The sequence below is a fragment of the Primulina huaijiensis genome, chromosome 16 (genome assembly GCF_012295235.1).
Source record: "Primulina huaijiensis isolate GDHJ02 chromosome 16, ASM1229523v2, whole genome shotgun sequence".
NCBI classification, from domain to species: domain Eukaryota; kingdom Viridiplantae; phylum Streptophyta; class Magnoliopsida; order Lamiales; family Gesneriaceae; genus Primulina; species Primulina huaijiensis.
Genome location: NC_133321.1, coordinates 13,517,141 through 13,538,765, shown reverse-complemented (window position 1 = coordinate 13,538,765; position 21,625 = coordinate 13,517,141). Strand labels below are relative to the sequence as shown.

General features: G+C 32.5%; 1 protein-coding gene and 1 pseudogene across 1 annotated transcript; both read left to right on the top strand.

The window, feature by feature from the left end:
- The first annotated feature begins 366 nt into the window (after positions 1–366).
- On the top strand, positions 367–2,257 carry LOC140961612 (HMG1/2-like protein). Its single transcript, XM_073420256.1, has 8 exons — positions 367–538; positions 617–672; positions 1,181–1,273; positions 1,402–1,459; positions 1,547–1,591; positions 1,677–1,757; positions 1,836–1,913; positions 1,996–2,257. The coding sequence occupies exons 2-8, from the start codon at positions 626–628 to the stop codon at positions 2,014–2,016; spliced, it is 423 nt and encodes a 140-aa protein (XP_073276357.1). The 5' UTR covers positions 367–538; positions 617–625; the 3' UTR covers positions 2,017–2,257.
- Positions 2,258–4,169: 1,912 nt separating this feature from the next.
- Positions 4,170–8,848, top strand: LOC140961901 (uncharacterized; annotated as a pseudogene).
- Positions 8,849–21,625: the final 12,777 nt, after the last annotated feature.

Below are 21,625 nucleotides of genomic sequence, written 5' to 3'. Positions count from 1 at the left end.
GAGTTTGAATATAATCGGTGACGATAGTAGATTTTTTTATTTTAAATCAAATTTTTTTCTATTTAAAAAAAATTTGAGTAATATCCTTATTTTATATAAAAAGTGGACAGAAAGATAAATTATTTTTAAATAAAATTTCAAAATTAAGGTTAGCTTCGCCTTCAAATATAATAAAAAGAGCAGGTCTCATGTGAGATGGTATCACGAATCTTTATCTGTAAAACGGTTCAACCATACCGATATTCATAATAAAAAATAATATTCTTAGCATAAAAAGTAATATTTTTCCATGGATAACCTAAATAAGAGATTCGTCTCATAAAATACGATTCATGAGAGAGTCTCAGACAAGTTTTTGCTTAATAAAAAATATTTAAATAGTTATCTTTGATTTGGTGTACGATAAAATGAAAAAAGCGTCCCGCCTGTAACACCCGACCCGCCTTTATGTATTTCAGGCCCAGATTTCATTCCTCAAACCAAAAAAACTACCGCCAGTCTCAGCCGCTGCCAACCTCGCAAACCCTAACCCTATCAGGTATTTTCTGTCTATCTTGATGCGGTTTCGCACGATTCTCACATTTCGTTTTCTCAGATTTTTTATTCGTTTTCTCAGTTTTTCAACATGAAAGGGGGCAAATCGAAGGCTGAATCGAAGAAAGCCGACGGCAGGTGACTAGAGATTTCTTTTTCCTTTTCTTTTTCTTTTTCCTTCCGCTGTTTTATCTGTCTCTCTCCGTTTTTTTTCTTTTTTCTGGAAAATATAATTTTGTGTCATTTCTTAGATAGAGGTTGTAGATCGCCGAGCTTGAAAGTGTTCTGCGTATATTTATGAGATTCATTTTCTCGTTAGTTTTCGATTTTATTATATTTTAGCATTTAATTTGATAGAATTAGTGATTGGTGTTTGTTATAGTGGTCCTCCACAGCCTTCGAGTTTTCGTCACAATTCTTTGGTCGTTTGTTTCGTAAGTTTGGGTCGAAACTCCTTTTGTTTCTCTTGTCACGATTGTTTTTTTTTGCTTGATTTTACATTGTGCTATGTTGATTTCTGATGATTGATAAACATTTATGAGTATGCATGTCAGAAAAAAATTGATTTACTTGTTTATCAATTTTTTAATTAGTTTTCTAGTTACATTTAATCAATTATGATTAATTTCTTTGGTTTGCACTCTAGGCTTGCAGTGAAGAAGCAAACGAAGAAGGAGAAACAAGCGGCAAAGGACCCCAACAAGCCAAAGAGGCCTCCAAGTGCTTTCTTCGTTTTCATGTCAGTGAATGACATTTCGTGGATTTTCCTAAAACTTTTCTTTACCAACTTATTAATTAGAATTTTATACTTTTCCCTGCAATGTTCATATGATAATCTGTTGTATAATGTGAAATCATTGGGTGCAGGGAGGACTTCAGAAAGCAATACAAGGAAAAACACCCCAACACTAAATCAGTTGCTGTGGTTAGTCGGTTCTTCTTTGTTAAATATACATGAGAATGAAACTAGTTTTGTTTACGAGACCTGAAACGGTTGATGGAACTATTATAGATTGGAAAGGCTGGTGGTGATAAGTGGAAGTCAATGGATGGAGATGTAAGTACAGATTTCTGAGGTCTATGTATTGGCAATTAACTTTTAAATTATGTTTTTGATGATAACATATGAATTCAAATATCAGGAGAAAGCTCCTTTTGTCGAAATGGCAGCACAGAGGAAGGAGGAATATGAGCGGAAAATGGAAGCCTACAACAAAAAATTGGTACCCACAGTGTAGTTTTTTTTCCCCCTCCATTTGTTATATGATATGATATCATTACATATCCTGTTATTTTAATAGGCTGGAGGTGGTGATGACGATTCTGACAAGTCCAAGTCTGAAATTAACGACGAGGACGACGAGGATGGCAGTGGAGATGTATGTTGTGTTTTCGTAGTTTCATTTCACAATTACACTATGAAGCCTAGCCACTACTGATGAATTTTTTCGTTCAATGTAGGATGAAGAAGAAGACGACTAAGCACTAGGTGGTGGTGAAATCTCTTAGAAGGCTCTTTTGGTGGTCGATTACAGAAATTTTAATTTCTTAACATCAACTTTTGTTAGTACATTTGGCAATTTCTGGTATTGTAAAGGTTCTTAGTCACATGAAGTAGACGTTTTAAAATTGGGATTTGATTTTGTAGCTTTTTTGACCTATTAGAGCTACTGATACTTCTATTATGGTGGTATTTCCAAGTGATTCAATAGTGTTGCCAATCCATGTTACCACAAGTTTTAGCTCGCTATATTGTTGATGTTTGGCTTTGTGCTTGTGGAGCTTTTACCAAATATGTGAGACTCCTACCTGAATCAACCCGTTTATGCGACGTGAGAACATGAACAAGTTGTTATTGTTCTTTCTTTTAATATCCGAGTCTCTATCGATTTTTAATGGGAGAGAGTCCTTCCGATGTATTCAAAACTCAATGGTGGTCTTGCACTAATCCACCCGCCTTTCATACGAAATGTTCTTTTAGTTATGTTATTAATGACATGGGTAAATCGAAATTCTTTTACTGTGGAAACTATGTATTATTTTGTATTAATGTAGTATTCTTTTTTGAGTTTATAATTGGAGAGCGAGACTGCTCATGTTTGGGTCCCTAGTCGCAACCCGGATATTCCAAGCTCGTACATTTATGTGTAACCGAGTTGGGACCTAAACCCGGTCGAATTTTATAGGTCCTGTTCCACCAAGCTCCTCTAAAATTTGATCTGTCGTCTATCCAACACGTTTAGACCAAGAATATATTCATAAGTCTCAACCGGAGGCAGAACAAAAGCTTTTACCCGAAGTATCTCATGTAAGTCAGTTGAGCGTTAACAAATATTTTCAGAGTTTATAACTGCTAATTTTTAATCGCCTTATTATGACAACTAGTTTTTATCAGTGTTCTAAAAAGTCCGCTTAAGTCTCGCTTAAGCGTGCTTAAGTTTGAAGCTCGGCAAAAACGTCCCGCCCGCTTCGGAGAAAGCGGAAAAAAGCGGTCAAACGGTAGGTTGACCGAATTAAGTGTAATTAAAGAGTTTAATTAAACGTACTTAAACACAATTAATCACATCTATTTATTTTTTAATTTTTTTATTTTGAAAGTATGTCTTTTTATTTTAAAATAATAAATTAGGTTTATAATTTAAATGTTTATTTTTTAATTTTAATTATGATTAAGCGTGTCTCATAATGATTTGACAAATTATTTAACATTTTTAATGTGTTCTAGTTGCAAAATCAAATAAAAATTATAATTTTGAGATTTTTATGCTTCTATAAATATGAGAATTAATGCATCAGACTTAAATTTATCATATTTATGTATTATTTTATCTATTTATTAGTTTGAGATAATTACAATTACACTAAAGATAAAAAACGCTTTTTCACGCTTAAGCATATGCTAATCTCGCTTAAGCTTGAAAAACTTGGAGCTCGATATCCGCGCTTCGGGGCGTTTCACATTTTTTAGAACCTTGGTTTTTATATGTGTAGTTATGTATATTGCATTTTAAGTCAAATGCTAAAAAGTTAATAGAGGAATGAAGAGTCAGCCATTCCTAAAGAAGAAATATGAGAGGTAGTCAATACAACTATACTGGACTGTAGTAGGCGAGCTCCAAACTATTAGCATGCCCAGGAGGGCGAGCTCCTTACCTAGAACAAGCATGACACTTATCTGGAACCTTGTCTAGGCGAGCTCTATGACAGTGGTCTTCTATTTCACACGCGTGGTCTCTATTTTTATTTTTCTTTTATAAATAGTAGGCTTTATTGTTTCATTTGACATTCACCATATTCATATTTTGATTGCGTCTGTCATCTGTCTTTCTCATTATAAACCTGATCTATAACTTTAGCGTTGGAGGATCTATGTCAGATCAATCTGTTAGCCCTTTTATAACACTATGTTCATGATTTCAGGCTCCCTCATGGACGTAAATTGTAGCATGGGTCAACTTCAATTATTAGAAAATGCATGTTTATTTTAATGGTTATCAACCTTTACTTTGCTTTTAAATATAAATATAAATATAAATATATATATATATATATACTAAATTTTAAAAAAAATTGACAGATAAGAAAAATTAATATTTACAAAATTATAATCGTCCAAATAAAATCGTAAACCCTGATTAGTTTGACATGGCGGGGGTAGATCCCGCTAACTTGTCCGAATAACGGAGTTTTCTGAACTGTATATGATGCGGATAAGCTTCTTTACATAAACGACGTCGTAACACAATACTAACACCTAAGCGACAAGGGGAGCCTTCCCATTACGATGGGTAAGGTAGCTGAAACCGCCGCAGCCACGGCGGAGCTGAAGCTAAAGAATAGGAAGAAGAAAGGACGCCCTCCTAAAGCTTCTTACCTCCAATCTACCCCAACAAAACCAATTAATTATGTTGCCTACCCATCCAGCGACCGCCGACCCGCTCGCAGGAGCCATAGTTTGAACAATTTGAATGAATTCTATGAAGAGGATGAAGACGAGAGGAAGGAGAAGAAAGTCAAGCTGGTTGTTCGGTTGCCTGAATCCAATGGAGAGGACATTGATCAGAAACAACAGAATAACAGGCGGCGTTCGCGGGATTATGCTTCGGGTTCTGGATCGGATTCTGACCCAAATTCTGATGATCAGGAGGGGTCGAATAAGAAACGAAAGATTAATAGTTTGGATCGTGGATCAAACCACGCGGATTCCATGCAGGTCCGTTTTTTATTTTTTTATTTAAAATGAAATTAACGGAAACTTTTGTATGCGTTTGAAGATCTGAAGTGGGTGCTTTTATTTGGACTCGGTAAGTCTGAATCTGTGTGTGCTGGAAAAAAGGGAAATACTTATTTAATTCGTTTTCCATCTGTTTGAAATCTGGTTTTATTTTCCACGTTTCTAGCTTTTAAATGTTTCATATAATCATATGATAGATTTATTTCTATTTATCTATTTCTAGAGCTTTTGCCTAGAAGAAAGTTGGATTTTTTTCTTCACTTTGGTAAATTGGTTGATTTTCAATAATCTTCTTCCTCTTTTCATTGAAAGTATGTTTTGCAGATGGGAATTTAGTAAAGAGTAGCCGTATTTTGAAAAACGTACGACTTTTGCCTATAACTAGCTGGCGCTACTGTTTTATTTACTAAATTTCCCCAAGTCCTTTTCTCCTTGCCTTTCATTGATGGCTTTTCTTGTTATTTGTTCAATTTTACCACTTTGTTGGCTTCTTAATAATTGTGGTTTCATTGATTTTTGCAGGAAAAAAAGGTTTCGACAGTGACAGAAACTCAACATGGTTTTTATTACATCCACGGCATTTCTTGATGCATTTGTGTTTGGATTATTTGATTGTGAACTTTTCACTTTCGTGGACAGGGTCACCAATGAATTATGGTCCCACGACACCTTTGCCAGACAAAACATTGTTGGTCTTCATTCTTGACAGGCTCCAAAAGTAAGTACTTTCTTGTCTACCTGTTCTGCTAGCTTAGAAACTTATTTCTTCTTTATATCGCACTTTTCTTTTTTCCAATTTTCAGTTTGTCAGTGTTGGTTGATTGGATGGATTTACTGCAGGAAGGATATTTATGGGGTGTTTTCTGAGCCCGTGGATCCCAATGAGGTGACTGAGTACATTCAAAGGTTGATGAAAAATTATGGGTTTCTGGAGGGGCTGATATGGAATTATTTTTCTTGCAGCTGCCTGATTATGGTGAAATAATTGAGCACCCTATGGACTTTGGAACCGTGAGGAAGAAACTTGATGGTGGAGCTTATAAGAATTTGGAAGAATTAGAGGTTGGTTTTGATTTAGTTGAGCCGATTTCTTGTTGGACATGCTATGAATAATTTTTTGATCTACGGATGAATTATACTTGTTGGTTGAGATGGTTGGAAGTATTGATGCGAAATATGCTGAGATGTGCTTAGAACGCTTGTTTAATCCGAAAATCAAATACAACTCATTTAGATATTTCGAAAATATTGCTATTGGGCCAGTAGGGCCCTAAATTCTATTTCTTGGTCATTACCTTTTTATGGATATTGCTTAACGAAGAGTTAAGTGAGTGTACTTGATATTACCATTTGACACGAGGCTATGTGTTGACTTAAATTATCCAAGTATCATTTAATTTTTTTGTGAAGAAGCTTGATAATAATATCAGACATCTTGAGCATTTGATGGTGGCTGTGTTTTTGCATTGTGCTTGTTGAGCTCTGTCTCTCTCCCTCTCTCTCACACATAAAATGTTTCTGGTTGATGAACAGTGTTGCAATATATTTTCTACAATGTACATATGACATATCTAAGGATAATGAGAAAAAAACTATGCTGCCATTGATGATTAATAAACAATTTTACTTACCTTTTAATAATATTTTGGACATAAATTAGGCATTAACATGTTTGGACACCAATAAATTTGAGGCCAGGGTTGTGAATGATTTTATCAAGATTGTAGGAATCAAAGAACAAACTACATGTGAGACTGCAGCTGCATAATAATGTGAACCAATTGCGACGATCATGCTATTTGCCTTGATCCACTGATAATCACTTTTCCTCTGTTTATTGTTAACTAACTATAGCATCACACTGTTGTAAATTTTTATCTTTTTAATTTCTGTATTTTATTGGGATTCAGATAATAGTGCTTGACATATTCATATTCTATATCTCCCCTCAATTTGTTGTTATCCTTGGAAGTTGATACAAACATGTGATTTGGTTATTCTTGGTGTATCTGTGCAACATTGAATTTTTAGAATTCTACTTGGAGATTAATCACTGTAATTGATGGTGAATTCCCCTGCATTTTCAGACCGATTTATTTCTGATATGTTCGAATGCCATGACATATAATGCTCCAGATACCATCTATTATCGGCAGGTTTGCTAAGCCTTCAAGCTTTGTTTGTTTCTTCTGCACAATGATCATGCTTTATATCTGAATCATGAAATGCATTAGGCACGATCTATCCAAGAACTTGCAAAGAGGGACTTTGAAAATCTGAAGCATGAAGGTGATGATGATGAACTACAGCCCAAAATAGTGCGGAGGGGAAGGCCACCAAGCAAGAGCCAGAAAAAGCCTGTTGATACATCTACACTAGAACGTGTTAGTCCTGATCCTTCTTCAGTTGCACTTCTTGCTAGCGCAGGAGAGAAAATAGTTGGGTCGAACTCCTATAATTTGAGAAAGGTACCAACACCTCAGAGATACCGATATACAGCAGATCCCTCAAATTTCCGCTCTAGAAATGGTGAAAATAGCTCGGAATGGTTGTCCGATTGGAGTGACTTTCCAGGTTCACATTTAAGTTTGTGATTCAGTCTGATCCTAGTCGCACATTTAGTTAATTCTCCTATGAATTATCGATTCTTCCGCAGCTTCCATTTTAAGGGCTGACATGAAGTATGGTAACAAACAGTTTACAGTGGATGAGAACAGGCGTGATACATGCAGTCAATTTAATCCAGAGTCTTCGGGAAATAAACTGCCTGTTTTGTCGAATGCTTTTGGAAATTTGAAGTGGTTGGTGCCGGTATGTATTTCGAAGTTTTATAAAGTTAGTGTCTATTAATTGGCAATCTGTTGGAGATTGGAGACACGTCTTTGCCAACAGATTGCCAATTAAAAGACACTAACGCCAACAGTGTTCCTTGTATTTTGGATTTTCTTCATGCATGATTTAGGAATAAAAACTAAAGAGAGCCCATTTGGAGCCTCAGCTTCTTAATCTGTGTAAATATACTCATTTAATGCATTCATCGCGATGAAACTTGTAGGTGGGGCTGCACGAACCACTTGCTTATGCGAGAAGCCTGGCTAAGTATGCTGCTAATCTTGGGCCAATAGCCTGGATACTCGCATCAAAGAAAATAGAATGTGTCTTACCTTCCGGGATACAATATGGTCCTGGCTGGGTTGGCGAGAAGGCAACTCCTTCACGACCACTGTTGCCTTCATCCGAGAAGGAAAAATCATTGAGCAACACAGCCAGTTCAACTCTAGCAAACCAGCAGCACCCTCAACTCCTGTAGTAAATTCGGCTGTTGAATTTGGTGCTTCTGAAGGAAAGCTTGAAGCTGCGAGGAAACCAAACAGCGGGAACGAACTAGCTGCGCAGGGTAGACTATCTGCTTCTGTAAAAACAGAGTTCCCGACTCCGGAAAACCCAATGTTTGGATACGATCTATCTGCAGTGACAAATCCAAAACTGGCCATAGCAGTACATCCAGTTATGGATATTACTCAAATGGTTGAAACGGAATCAAGAAACGAACCATCTTCAACTCCTTCATCATCTACGAATCATGTCATTTTAGATGTGGCTAAGTTGACCGAAAATAGGAATACTTCTTCAATATTTAGTCAAACTGCACAAGGTATCATCAGACAAACTCTTTCGATTCCACCGGACTTGAACATGAAAGTTGTAGCAGGTTCACCTAGTTCTAGCTTACAGATTAATTCGCCTCAGCAACCCGATTTGGCATTGCAACTCTGAGTATTGGATTGACCATTTAAGGAGGATGCTGCTCCTTTGTATTGTTAGTCAGTAGGGGACTTGAGTGGTTAGTCGGAGACCAACGAGGGGATCATTCGTGGCTGGGGCTGGATATAGTGTTATCAGTTGAAACCATGCAAGTCTTATTACACATTTAGACGACTTGAAAGATGGATCTTCTGATATATATAATCATCAAATTAGCCGTGGGAGTGATGGGGACTCGAATTTAATCGAAAGAAAGATATCTGTATGTAATCTTATGTAACAATTGATTTATCCAGAGAATGACGAATTCAAGAATACACCAAGTCCAACAATCGTATTCATAGGATCTATACGAGAAATTATATTAATCACTTCAAAAACATTAAAAAAAAAAAATTCATATGTTTTAATGACAGCCATTTATTCTTTTAATTTTTAAAATTTGTTTCGTCTTTGTTTTTTTCTATATATTTGAAGATTATTTAACAAAAAGTAAAAAAAGATCACAAATCAAGAAAAATATTTGACCAATATCGTTTTTCAAACCATCCCACGAGAAATTATAAATTGATTAAAATTATATAATACCCATAAAATGGACAAGATGAGCAAGTAGACATCATGGAGTACGAAAATAGAGGGGACCATTTTCATTTGTTTTTTGGTTAAAGATGAGCAAGTTTCTTCATGTATAGATAGACCCACCCACCGCATACAAATAATATGAAAAAAATTCATGAAGCCAACCATTTCTTCTTGCAAGTTGTTATCAACTCAACAAAAATTTGACCAACATTAGATCATTTATGAAAATAAATATAATTGAAATATTTTCTATTTTTTTTTAAAAAAAACAAACAAACAACGTCCAATGGAATGAATACACGACCATTTCTACTTATGCCTCTTTACCAAATAGTATATTAAACTATTTTCGATGATTTACAGTTCATCTCACATCAAGATCTCACGAAGTCTGTAACAAGCTTCTTCTACAGTTAAAAAAAAATAAAAATTATATTAATTATATTTCAATTGTACAATATTCTAAAAATATTCCACCAAAGTTTCTATAAAAAAATCATTGTGATAGATTGATTTTGCCATTGTAATAGAATCTAACCATGCATCATTAATTAATTTTATAAATAGATTTATTTGTTAATTAATTTTTCATGCATGCACATCTTGATTCTATAATCAGTAATTAAATGTTTGATATAAAATATATTGTTTTTAAATTATATGTTGACAGTTTTTTTAAATGTATGAATTAAACGAGAGGATGATCATAGAAAATATTAAAATTTGACTTCTTGTTGATAGATTCACGTCGATTCAATTGCTCATCAACATTATATAGTTTTATTCAGTGGCGGATTCACATGCATGTATACCCGGACTGGTCCATTTTTTAAAAAAAAATTTATATGTAAATTTTGGAATAATATGATATNGTTATATAGTTTTATTCAGTGGCGGATTCACATGCATGTATACCTGGACTGGCCCATTTTTTTAAAAAAAATTTATATGTAAATTTTGGAATAATATGATATTAGCCCGGGTCGATCAATTTAAAATATCAAAAGATTCTAAAGTTTAAAATACTAGCTCGGATAGAGCCATATTTCTAACTCCGCCATTGAACTTTTATTGGGGTAATTTCATACATAAAAAAGCATAAATTATCATGTATTAAATAAATAATATTTTCCTTCTTAAAAAATAATCTTTTACACCCTCGTATTTTTAAAACGAGGTATAAACTCATGGCGGGTGAATTGCATATAATCCCTTATGAAATCTCAAAAGAACTAAAAATTCAATGTGAAAAATAAATAGGTGTTTAACTCCTATATTTTTTTAATAAATACTCGTAGACCTCTAATAAAATATTAATACAATTCTAATCTTTTTTTTTGTACATAAAATAATTTTTTACCATATTTTCTGTATGTATAAATTCAAAATCTAATAGCTACATATGAATATAAATCACGTTATTTTTTAAATCAAGTTTTTGTATTTATTTAACTTATTTGATTATTTTATAGTGTCTTGTTGCAAAAACTATTATATTTTAAATGTAAAAATATTTGTTGTATAGTTTTAATGATAATTTGTGTACATTCAAACACATAAAATATGAATTATATATTATCAGAGGTATTAAAAGAGTATACAACTAAAATTATAAATTTGAGGTTATTCAAGCTTCTTTTTTAAAAGCATAGGTGATCAAATGTCTATTTATTTTTCAAAAAAAATTTTGTGAGACGATCTCATTAGTCAATTTTATCAGATAGAAATTTTATTTGGGTCACTCATTAAAAAATATTACTTTTATGTCAAAAATATTATTATTATTATAAATATGAACATGATTGATCTATTTTACGGATAAAAATTAATGAGATTATCTCAAAAAAAAAAACTCATTATTTATTTTTCATTAAGAGGTTATTATCTATTTTAATATTTCACATGGGGTTATGTGAAGTTTATCGAATTCAGTTGCATTTATGTGCACTTTATAGAGAAAAAATTATCTGCAACAATTCAATGTTACATCAACCATTGATAGCCACAATTTTAATTCAACATATTTAGAAGATTGTCACATCAATAAATACTCGACACATGACAATTATTAATTACTACTAAAAGCAAAGATGCGAACAGAACAAACCATGCAAATTTTGAAAACAAGAAAAAGATAGAATATGTTAGGATTGAAAATTAATTTAGAGAGACATGAATAAATAATTTTAATAATTTATAATTATTTTGGTTGGGTTAGCAACACTAAAATAAAATTCATGTCACCTGGATTCTCAGTAAGTCGACAGTGAAAACAGTGCCGAAATAGACCAATTGAAACTGTTTGAACAAAATAGCTTATATAAAAACTCAGTTGGATTATCAAATGAAAATTAAAATACAAGTAGACTAAAATTTAAATATGCACATGATATTTCTGGATATTTGGGACTTCAATACTCTTACATTATTATTTCTTCTTTACGGAATTATTTCACTAAAAGACTTTGATAATTACCAATAATTTGAAATTACCGACTTCAGTAGGACTTATCAGTGCCTAACTGAAACTCTTAATATACTTCAACCTTAATCAAAATGAACAGTAAGATTTCTTACTCTCAATTATAAGTATTTCACAAAGAAATTTCTAAACGTAAATTGATCATCAATTGATCAAATAATAACTTATCAATGTGTGCTTGCATTGATCAGTTTGACTTGCAGAAAAAAATTTCAAGAACTTCAGAGGATCGGATAATTCAGAAAATCAGAGAGCCGGAGGAATTTAAAAGCTTGTCTAACTGATCTATATATAGACTTCATCTGCAACGGTCATCTTTTTAAATCATATATACTTTTCCAAATACATATTTTGTTGTTTACACGTCATTGTCTTTTTTGATAGATTCTGATAGTGCGCGTAGATTCTAATATTCTTTTGGGAATCAGTAACTATTGGTACAGAAATTTTATCCGACATTTCAATTGAGATCTGATTTTTAATCATTGAGTATACTGATAATCTTCATAGAAAATTTGGATTTGTGATGGCTGATCAACTCAAATAACATGCTATAAGTTGGGCTCCATCAATGATCATTTGTTCAGTTTGTCTATCAATATCTTTTTTGCATTTGAATAATGCATTATCAGTTTGGCTCGATAGTCAGTTGGACTCTGACTGACTTAGAAACTTTTGCTCGTGTATAATCAGTTTTTTTTTCTTGAATTCAATTTAGTTAGGCTCTGATGCTTTGTATCAACAACCTTATTAAATCGCTAAAATAGAAAATAGTCTAACAGAATAGGTCTAATGATGAGAATAACTACAATATTAAGCCACTGACAACGCTTCACATTAAAATTTGATCTTTGACACAAAAAGCCTTTAAAGCTCTCAACACAACAAAACACATAAAAATAAAAAGTGAGTAGGCATCGTTAGTAATCAAATTGCAAGCAAGCCAGAAATCATAGCTTCTTGGAACCATATGCAATTAAACTCATTAACCAAAATAAAATTAATCACAATAAAAATTTCAAAATTGAATCAAAATTCCAAATTCAAACACGTAGAAACGCACCTCTCCTCTGATTGAATCAAAATTTCAAAATTGTTATTTTACTAAAAGTTATAGTTGATAATAATTGTACAATTTAAATCTTTTGATCGTACAACAACTCAAGCGTCATGTTTCGATTATTCTATTCAACATATATAATTATTGCATCCCAGAAATCTCAATCCCGATAATTGAACTCTTAATAATCAATGAGAATCGAACTCGTGAACTCGGTTCTGATACTAACAGTAGGACTAAACGTTTGTCGCTTTATCAAAAGATATAATTGTGTAACTCTAATATTTTAACTCGTACAATAACTCAAACGTCACGTTCTGATTGCTTTATCCAACAAAGACAATTACAACACCCCAATAAAAGTTTAATTATTATTTTATTAAATTTATATCAATAATTTTTTTTAAAAAAAATCTTCCATGTGTTGAGACTCAATTAGACAATCTCATAATTGATATGTATTGGAACATGCGTAATCTATGTCTATATTGTGTTGTGATAGTATTTTAATAAAATAATTAACATAAATTACTAAAAAATTAACGTTAATCCTCAATAATGTAGGATATTAATACAATAATTCGATTTAAATGAGTATTATTTTATTGTCTGAGATCTCCAAAAAAATCACGATCATGTGTCACAAAGATCTGTCACGCTTGTGCTTTTTTAAGATTGTTTTTATTTATATATTTAAAAGTTTTTATAATTCACCAATATCTTACAACTTAAAACAAATTTAACAATAATTGGATTATTATATTATGTTCCCAATTAGTACCAGTAATATGTATGAATTATTTCATTAAATCTAACGTTTATTATTATTATTTAATTTGTTGTACTTTTTATTATTATTAATATTATTTTTTAAAATGATCTTTTTTAAATTTTTTTTATATTTTAAAAGTATTAATATTATATTTTAAAATGATCTTCAAGATACACGTGTTCTCGTATTTTACATCAATGCAACACAATCATTGCTCCCAATACAGTTCTAACGCCTTTAAGGCCAACCAATAATACAAAACAAATTAAATAGAATAATACAGTGACCACAAGAATATAATAAACTAAATTTTCAAAATAATAATAATAATTTTTTTAAAAATATTTACGAACATGTAAAAATGTTTTTGTTTTCACTATAATTTCAATACTTATATTGATTTTAAAAATAAATAACATACTGTTGTGAAAAAGTAAAAATTTACGGTAAAAAGTAAAAATCTCAAACTCTCAAAATTATCACACTACACACTTTATAATATTTTTCTCTCAACTCAATTGTGATTTTCTTCACAAATGAGAGATCTATTTATAGAAAATTTTTACAAATAATCCAAAAAATAAAATACATCATTACCTACATCATCACACACTAATTTTCAATATTCAACACCTAATTTTACCTAATTTTCAACATTCAACATTCACATTTTCAACACAAATATTTTTCACATTTTTAAATAATTTTTCAACACTCCCCCTTGTGATGATGATCATAATGATTGTCTTCATTACGTATTTTTATACTGTCTCGTTAAAAACCTTACTAGGAAAAACCCATTGGGATAAAAACCATAGTAAGGGAAAAAGAGTGCAGTCACGTAAACTCCCCCTCATGTTGACACGAACAATTCTTCACAAATTTCGTAGATTGCGCATCCCAATATTATATATGTGCTTTCTGAATATTGTCGTAGGAAGTGCCTTTGTGAAGAGATCTGATGAGTTTTCACTTGATTGAATGTGACGAACATCAATACATTTATTCTTCTCAAGCTCCTTGGTGAATGCGAAGAACTTAGGAGGAATATGTTTAGTTCTGTCGCTTTTTATGTATCCTTCTTTCATTTGAGCAACACATGCAGCATTATCTTCATATAGTATCACAGGCTTCTCGTCGAATGATAATCCGCATGAGATTTGGATATGTTGAGTCATTGATTTTAACCACACACATTCACGGCTTGCTTCATGTAGTGCAATAATCTCGGCATGATTTGATGAAGTTGTTACAAGTGTTTGTTTCTGTGAACGCCAAGAAATTGCAGTGCCTCCACGAGTAAATACATATCCAGTTTGAGAACGTGCTTTGTGTGGATCAGATAAGTATCCAGCATCGGCATAACCAATTATACTTGGATTAGCATCTTTTGAATACAAAAGTCCCAAGTCTGTCGTTCCTCGTAGATAACGGAATATATGTTTAATTCCGTTCCAATGTCTCTTTGTTGGATATGTGCTAAATCTTGCCAATAAATTTACGGCAAAAGATATATCAGGCCTTGTACAATTTGTAAGATACATAAGGGCACCGATAGCACTTAGATATGGTACTTCTGGACCAAGAATATCTTCATCATCTTCACATGGACGGAATGGATCCTTTTCTATGTTTAATGATCTAACAACCATTGGAGTACTTAAAGGATTTGATTTGTCCATATTAAAACGTTTAAGGATCTTTTCTGTATAATTTGTCTGGTGAACAAATATTCCACATTCTTTTTGTTCAATTTGTAAACCCAGACAATACTTGGTTTTTCCAAGATCCTTCATTTCAAATTCTTCTTTCAAGTATGACACAACTTCTTGAATTTCCTTATTTGTTCCAATGATGTTTAAATCATCAACATATACAGCAATAATTACGCATCCGGATGTTGTTTTCTTAATGAAAACACAAGGGCATATTGAATTATTTACATATCCCTTTTTCATCAAGTGATCACTTAGCCTATTATACCACATTCTGCCGGATTGCTTCAACCCATATAATGATCTTAGTAATTTCACAGAATAACATTCTCTGGGTTTTGAACTTTGTGCTTCAGGCATCTTAAATCCTTCAGGGATTTTCATATATATATTACTATCAAGTGATCCATATAAGTAGGCTGTAACAACATCCATAAGACGCATTTCTAAATTTTCAGATACTGCCAAGCTAATCAAATACCGAAACGTAATTGCATCCATCACAGGAGAATACGTTTCTTCATAATCAATTCCAGGCCTTTGAGAAAAACCTTGTGCAACAAGTCGAGCTTTATATCTTACTATTTCATTTTTCTCATTTCGCTTTCGAATAAAAACCCATTTGTATCCAACAGGTTTTACACCTTCAGGTGTAAGGACTATAGGTCCAAAAACATTACGTTTATTTAGCGAATCCAATTCAACCTGGATGGCATCTTTCCATTTTATCCAATCCTGCCGATTTTTACATTCACCAAAAGATTTTGGTTCATGATCTTCATTATCATTTATGATGTCGATTGCCACATTATAAGAAAATATATCATCAATTTCTTCTATATCTTTTCGGTTCCATATTTTTCCAGTATTAATATAATTGATAGAGATTTCATGATTCTCGTCAGTTTGTGGTTCTGACAAAACATTTTCATCATCATGTGTTTCTTCAGGAACATCATTCTCTATTTTGTGATCATTATGTGTTTCTTCAGGAACATCATTCTCTATTTTGTGATCATTGTGTTTCTCTATGAATTTTCTTTTTCGAGGATTTTTATCCTTGGAACCAACTGGCCTTCCACGCTTCAGGCGTTTAATGACATCATGACTATCTTCAATTTGTTTCTTCGGAATTTCAATTCGAGCAGGGGCATTTGCAGCATGTATATATGATTTAGTTACCCCTTTTGTGTCTGCAAATGCATCTGGTATTTGATTTGCTATTCTTTGCAAGTGCACAATTTGCTGTACATCTTTTTCACATTGTTTTGTTCTTGGATCCAGATGTAACAATGATGATACATACCATGTAATTTCTTTTTCGGTATGTTTCTGTTCTCCCCCTAACATTGGGAAGATTTCCTCATTAAAATGACAATCAGCAAAACGTGCTGTGAACACGTCGCCTGTCTGTGGTTCAAGATATCGAATGATCGATGGACTATCATAACCAATATAAATTCCAATCTTTCTTTGAGGTCCCATTTTCTTTCGTTGAGGTGGTGCAATAGGCACATACACCATACATCCAAAAATTCTCAGATGAGAAATGTCTGGTTCTTTACCAAATGCAAGCTGCAATGGGGAGTATTTATGATATGCACTTGGTCTGATGCGAATTAATGAAGCAGCATGTAAAATTGCATGTCCCCATATAGAAATAGGGAGCTTTGTTTTCATAATCATTGGTCTAGCAATCATTTGCAGACGTTTAATCAATGATTCAGCCAATCCATTTTGAGTATGTACATGAGCAACAGGATGCTCAACAATGATTCCCATAGACATACAATAATCATTGAAAGTCTGGGAAGTAAATTCACCAGCATTATCAAGTCTAATTTTCTTGATTGTATAATCGGGAAATTGATTCCTCAATTTTATTATTTGAGCAAGTAATCTTGCAAATGCAACATTTCGAGTTGACAATAAACATACATGTGACCATCTGCTGGAGGCATCAATCAATACCATAAAGTATCTGAATGGTCCACATGGTGGATGGATTGGTCCACAAATATCACCCTGAATACGTTCAAGAAACATTGGTGATTCAGTTTGGATTTTGGCTGGTGATGGTCTTATAATAAGTTTTCCAAGAGAACATGCTTTACATTGAAACTTATTATTCTGAAAGATCTTCTGGTCTTTCAATGGATGACCATGTGTATTTTCTATAATTCTTCGCATCATTGTTGAACCAGGATGTCCTAATCGATCATGCCAATTGGTTAATATTGAAGAATTATCAATTACCATGTTTGATTCAATGGGACGTATATGTGTATAATGCAATCCAGTAGGGAGCATTGGTAGTTTTTCAATCACATATTTCTTTCCTGATTTATATGTGGTAAGACACATATATTTCTCATTCCCTTCATTCATTGTTTGAGTATCATACCCATGGGAATATATATCATTAAAACTCAACAAATTTCTTTTCGATTGTGGTGAATATAAAGCATCATTGATCAAAAATTTTGTACCATTAGGTAACAAAAATTGTGCTTTACCACATCCTTTAATCAAGTCTACAGGACCTGATATTGTATTCACCGTTGTTTTTGTTGGTTTTAGTTCCAAGAAATATCTTTTATCTCGGAGGATAGTGTGCGTTGTACCACTATCAGGTATGCAAACTTCAGCTTGGTTCGTAGCATTTTCCATATTTGAACTTCAAAAAAATATGCAATGAAATAAAATTATTGACAATAAAATACAATACAATATAACACACTATAAAACATTATCATACGAATACATAAAAAATAAAATATTTTACATATTTATTCCACCATCAAATTGATCATTATCTGAGAAATCAATCAGAAAATCTCCAGCATCAAAATGAGTTGAACCACTCAAAGGTTCACTGTGTTCAGTAAAGTTGGTCTCCTTTTCTTTCCCCTTTATTGATTCTTTATAAAGTTTACAAAGGTGCTCAGGGGCTCGACAAATACGGGACCAATGTCCTGGAGTACCACATCTGAAACAAGAACTTTCAAATCTTTTTGAGTGATTCTCATTAACACTCATATTCTCTTGATGCCTTTTCGGTGGGTGGTTTGGGACGTTCTTTTGAGATGAGTTATAGAAATAACTATCTCGATTATTTTCAAAACCACGGCCGCGTCCACGACCACGACCACTTCCACGTCCACGTCCACGTCCACGACCACGACCACGACCTCGATTTTGTCCTCGACCAAAATCTTGTCTGTAACTTTGATTTTGGTTTCCAGGTTTAAATTCATTTTTGCTTACAGCATTTACTTCTGGAAATGCTGTTGATCCAGTGGGTCGGGACTGATGATTTCTCATTAATAGCTCGTTGTTCTTTTCCGCCACAAGAAGACAGGCGATGAGTTCAGAATATCTCGCAAATCCACGCACTCTATATTGTTGCTGTAGTGTTATATTTGATGCGTGAAACGTGGAAAATGTTTTTTCAAGCATTTCCGATTCTGTAACCTCATGTCCACAAAATTTTAACTGCGAGATTATTCTATACATCGCTGAATTGTAATCACTGACTTTTTTAAAGTCTTGGAATCTTAACATATTCCATTCATCACGGGCGGTCGGAAGTATAACTTCCCTTATATGTTCAAATCTCTCTTTTAATCCTTTCCACAGAGCCATGGGATCTTTTTCGATGAGATATTCACATTTTAAACCTTCATCAAGGTGTCGTCGTAAAAATATTATAGCTTTTGCTTTTTCTTGTGATGAAGATATACCATTTTCTTTAATGGTCTCGCTTAGACCCAATGACTCAAGATGCATTTCTACATCAAGAGTCCATGGCATATAGTTTTTCCCAGTAATATCAAGAGCGATGAATTCGAGCTTTGCCAAGTTTGCCATGGTGGTACTAAAAATTACGATGCATTTTATTAGTTAATGAATATTGCAATACAAAGTAATGGATAAACAACAAGTACAAGTATTCGTAAAAATAAAGAAAACACACGAGGAGGATATTCTCCGATAAATACAAGACTGGTGAGTATGATAACCAAAATAATTAAAAATAACCTCGTGAAAGCCATCTTCTTTTTTTCTTCGAAAATTTGATGAAGAATAATTTTTAGAGAAGAAGAGAAAGTTGGAGTGATTGAATGTATTTGTGAGATTGTATTTATAGAGCAAAAACTAGCCGTTTTGTTACCGTTTATTACCGTTGGTGTATAAGAAAATAAATGTATGTATTTGTATAATTTTATGGTAATAATATGGTGTATATAATATTAGTCATATTTAAATAATTATGTATATCATATCACATTATTATAATTAGGTGTCATAAGTTATTTTGTTTAAAAACCTTATAGGCTTTTATACTTGTCGTATCCCTTACCGGGAGTGTGGGATGTCGTCTTAACATCCTCCCAGGATTTATAACAAGTTTTTTGAAAAATTTATTTTTATTATTTATAATAACATTATATTATAAATATATAAACAATAAATAAATAAACCATAAAATAAATACTATTACTTTTGTTACCTTTTTCTTCTGTTTTGGAGCTTGGAAAAATATGGAGGACTTTTAGAGCTTCGTGCTGATAACGTGTTGTGAAAAAGTAAAAATTTACGGTAAAAAATAAAAATCTCAAACTCTCAAAATTATCACACTACACACTTCATAATATTTTTCTCTCAACTCAATTGTGATTTTCTTCACAAATGAGAGATCTATTTATAGAAATTTTTTACAAATAATCCAAAAATAAAATACATCATTACCTACATCATCACACAATAATTTTCAATATTCAACACCTAATTTTACATAATTTTCAACATTCAACACCTAATTTTACCTAATTTTCAACATTCAACATTCACATTTTCAACACAAATATTTTTCACATTTTTAAATAATTTTTCAACAACATTTTATTATATACCCTGACATTTTAATTGTCCGCATATGCTTTTCCCAAATTTGTTGAGCTAATAAGTGAGTTAAAGTTAGCTGGTGTGATTTTATTAGATTTGAGTTTTGGTAATAACAAATAATAATTTATTGCATTAGAATAAAATGTCGTTTTATTTGTATTTACAGGTATTCGACCGTTTTGCCAAAGACACAAACATACTACCGACTTCAAGAGTTGAGTAAACAGTCGCAATCTACTAAGTCTGTCTATTGCTCTTATTAAAAGTACTCAATCGCTTGGTTGATTATCCAACAGCATCAAAAGAAAAATATGTCACCTGACCGGACTGCTCAAAGAGATATTAAAACAATTTACAGCTAGAAAGATTTTAAGGATACTTGTGTAAGTCAGCAAAACAGACAATAGCTTAAAATAGAAAGATTGCACATATCTCACTAACTCTCATTTGACCGAAAGCATTCCACCAGTCTGCGGTCTGACAACTTTTATATAAAGTGGATTTTAAAGGCTTAAAATCAAAAAAGACATTAAAAATCATTTAATGAAAACTGCAGTACGTGACAACGACATGTCTATATTATCGAGCTATAGTACAAAAATTTTTGAACGAGAAAAAGAACTCTAGTACTAAATATATAGAACATGCAATTAAGAATAAAAAAAAAAACAATAAGATAAAACTCAATCGAAGCAAAAAATCAAAAAGCTTGTATGCTCAAAGATTTCTGAGCACACTTCTCATATACACTCTATACTACTCAACAACTCTCTTTTCAAGATATTATCAGATTTACAAAGATATTGCAGAGCTTAAAGACAACAACTCGACCGTTTTCCACCAGAAAATGGTCGAAGAGTTACAGACGCTTTGAATCTTATGATTCATTCTTTTATTAAATTTGTGGTGTTTTGGTTGTTTGATTAAAGGTCACAACCGTTGTAAGAAATACTAGGAGTTTAAACTTAAGCAGATGATAAGAATTGGGGTTGAAGCGAGTTGTTATAAAGGATTCGTAAAATCAAAGTCTTCTAGTGAATTCATTCTTAAGTGAAAAAAGAGAGACGTAGAAGGACTCTAGCGTCGAACTTTCATATATCCCTTATCATTTACTCTACTTTATTTATTTATCTCGTCGACTTTATATATTTGAGTATATAACAACACAAAGAACCATCAGACAGTTTTCCGAATTATTCGTGGTCCGACTGTTTTTTAGAGTTGAGAGAAACAGGTCTTGCATAGCTGACACTATCAAGAATGGTCGCATTAAATTTAGTGATTTAGAGATTTTTTTTAAAGAGTTTATTCAACCCCTCTTAACTTTGACCCAATCCTAACACATCGTTTAATCTATGATATGTTGTAATAAACTGGAAGATAATTATAACATTGTAAGGCATGGAATATATTTTGTTTAATAGCAAAACAAGTAGATCGTATGTTACCGTAAATTCGTGTTTTATCAGAATTAAGTATTGTGTGAAATGTTATAATATGTCAGATAACATGCAGCGGAATATATAACGTTGTAACACAAATTAACTTTAAGTAAATACGATGGAACAAA

What these genes read in the sequence shown, in the direction of transcription:
- LOC140961612 (XM_073420256.1), top strand. Translation starts at nt 626, where the DNA reads ATGAAAGGGGGCAAATCGAAGGCTGAATCGAAGAAAGCCGACGGCAG. An exon ending in AGTGCTTTCTTCGTTTTCAT is followed by an intron (nt 1,274 to 1,401) that starts GTCAGTGAATGA and finishes CATTGGGTGCAG; the next exon opens with GGAGGACTTCAGAAAGCAAT. An exon ending in ACGAGGATGGCAGTGGAGAT is followed by an intron (nt 1,914 to 1,995) that starts GTATGTTGTGTT and finishes CGTTCAATGTAG; the next exon opens with GATGAAGAAGAAGACGACTA.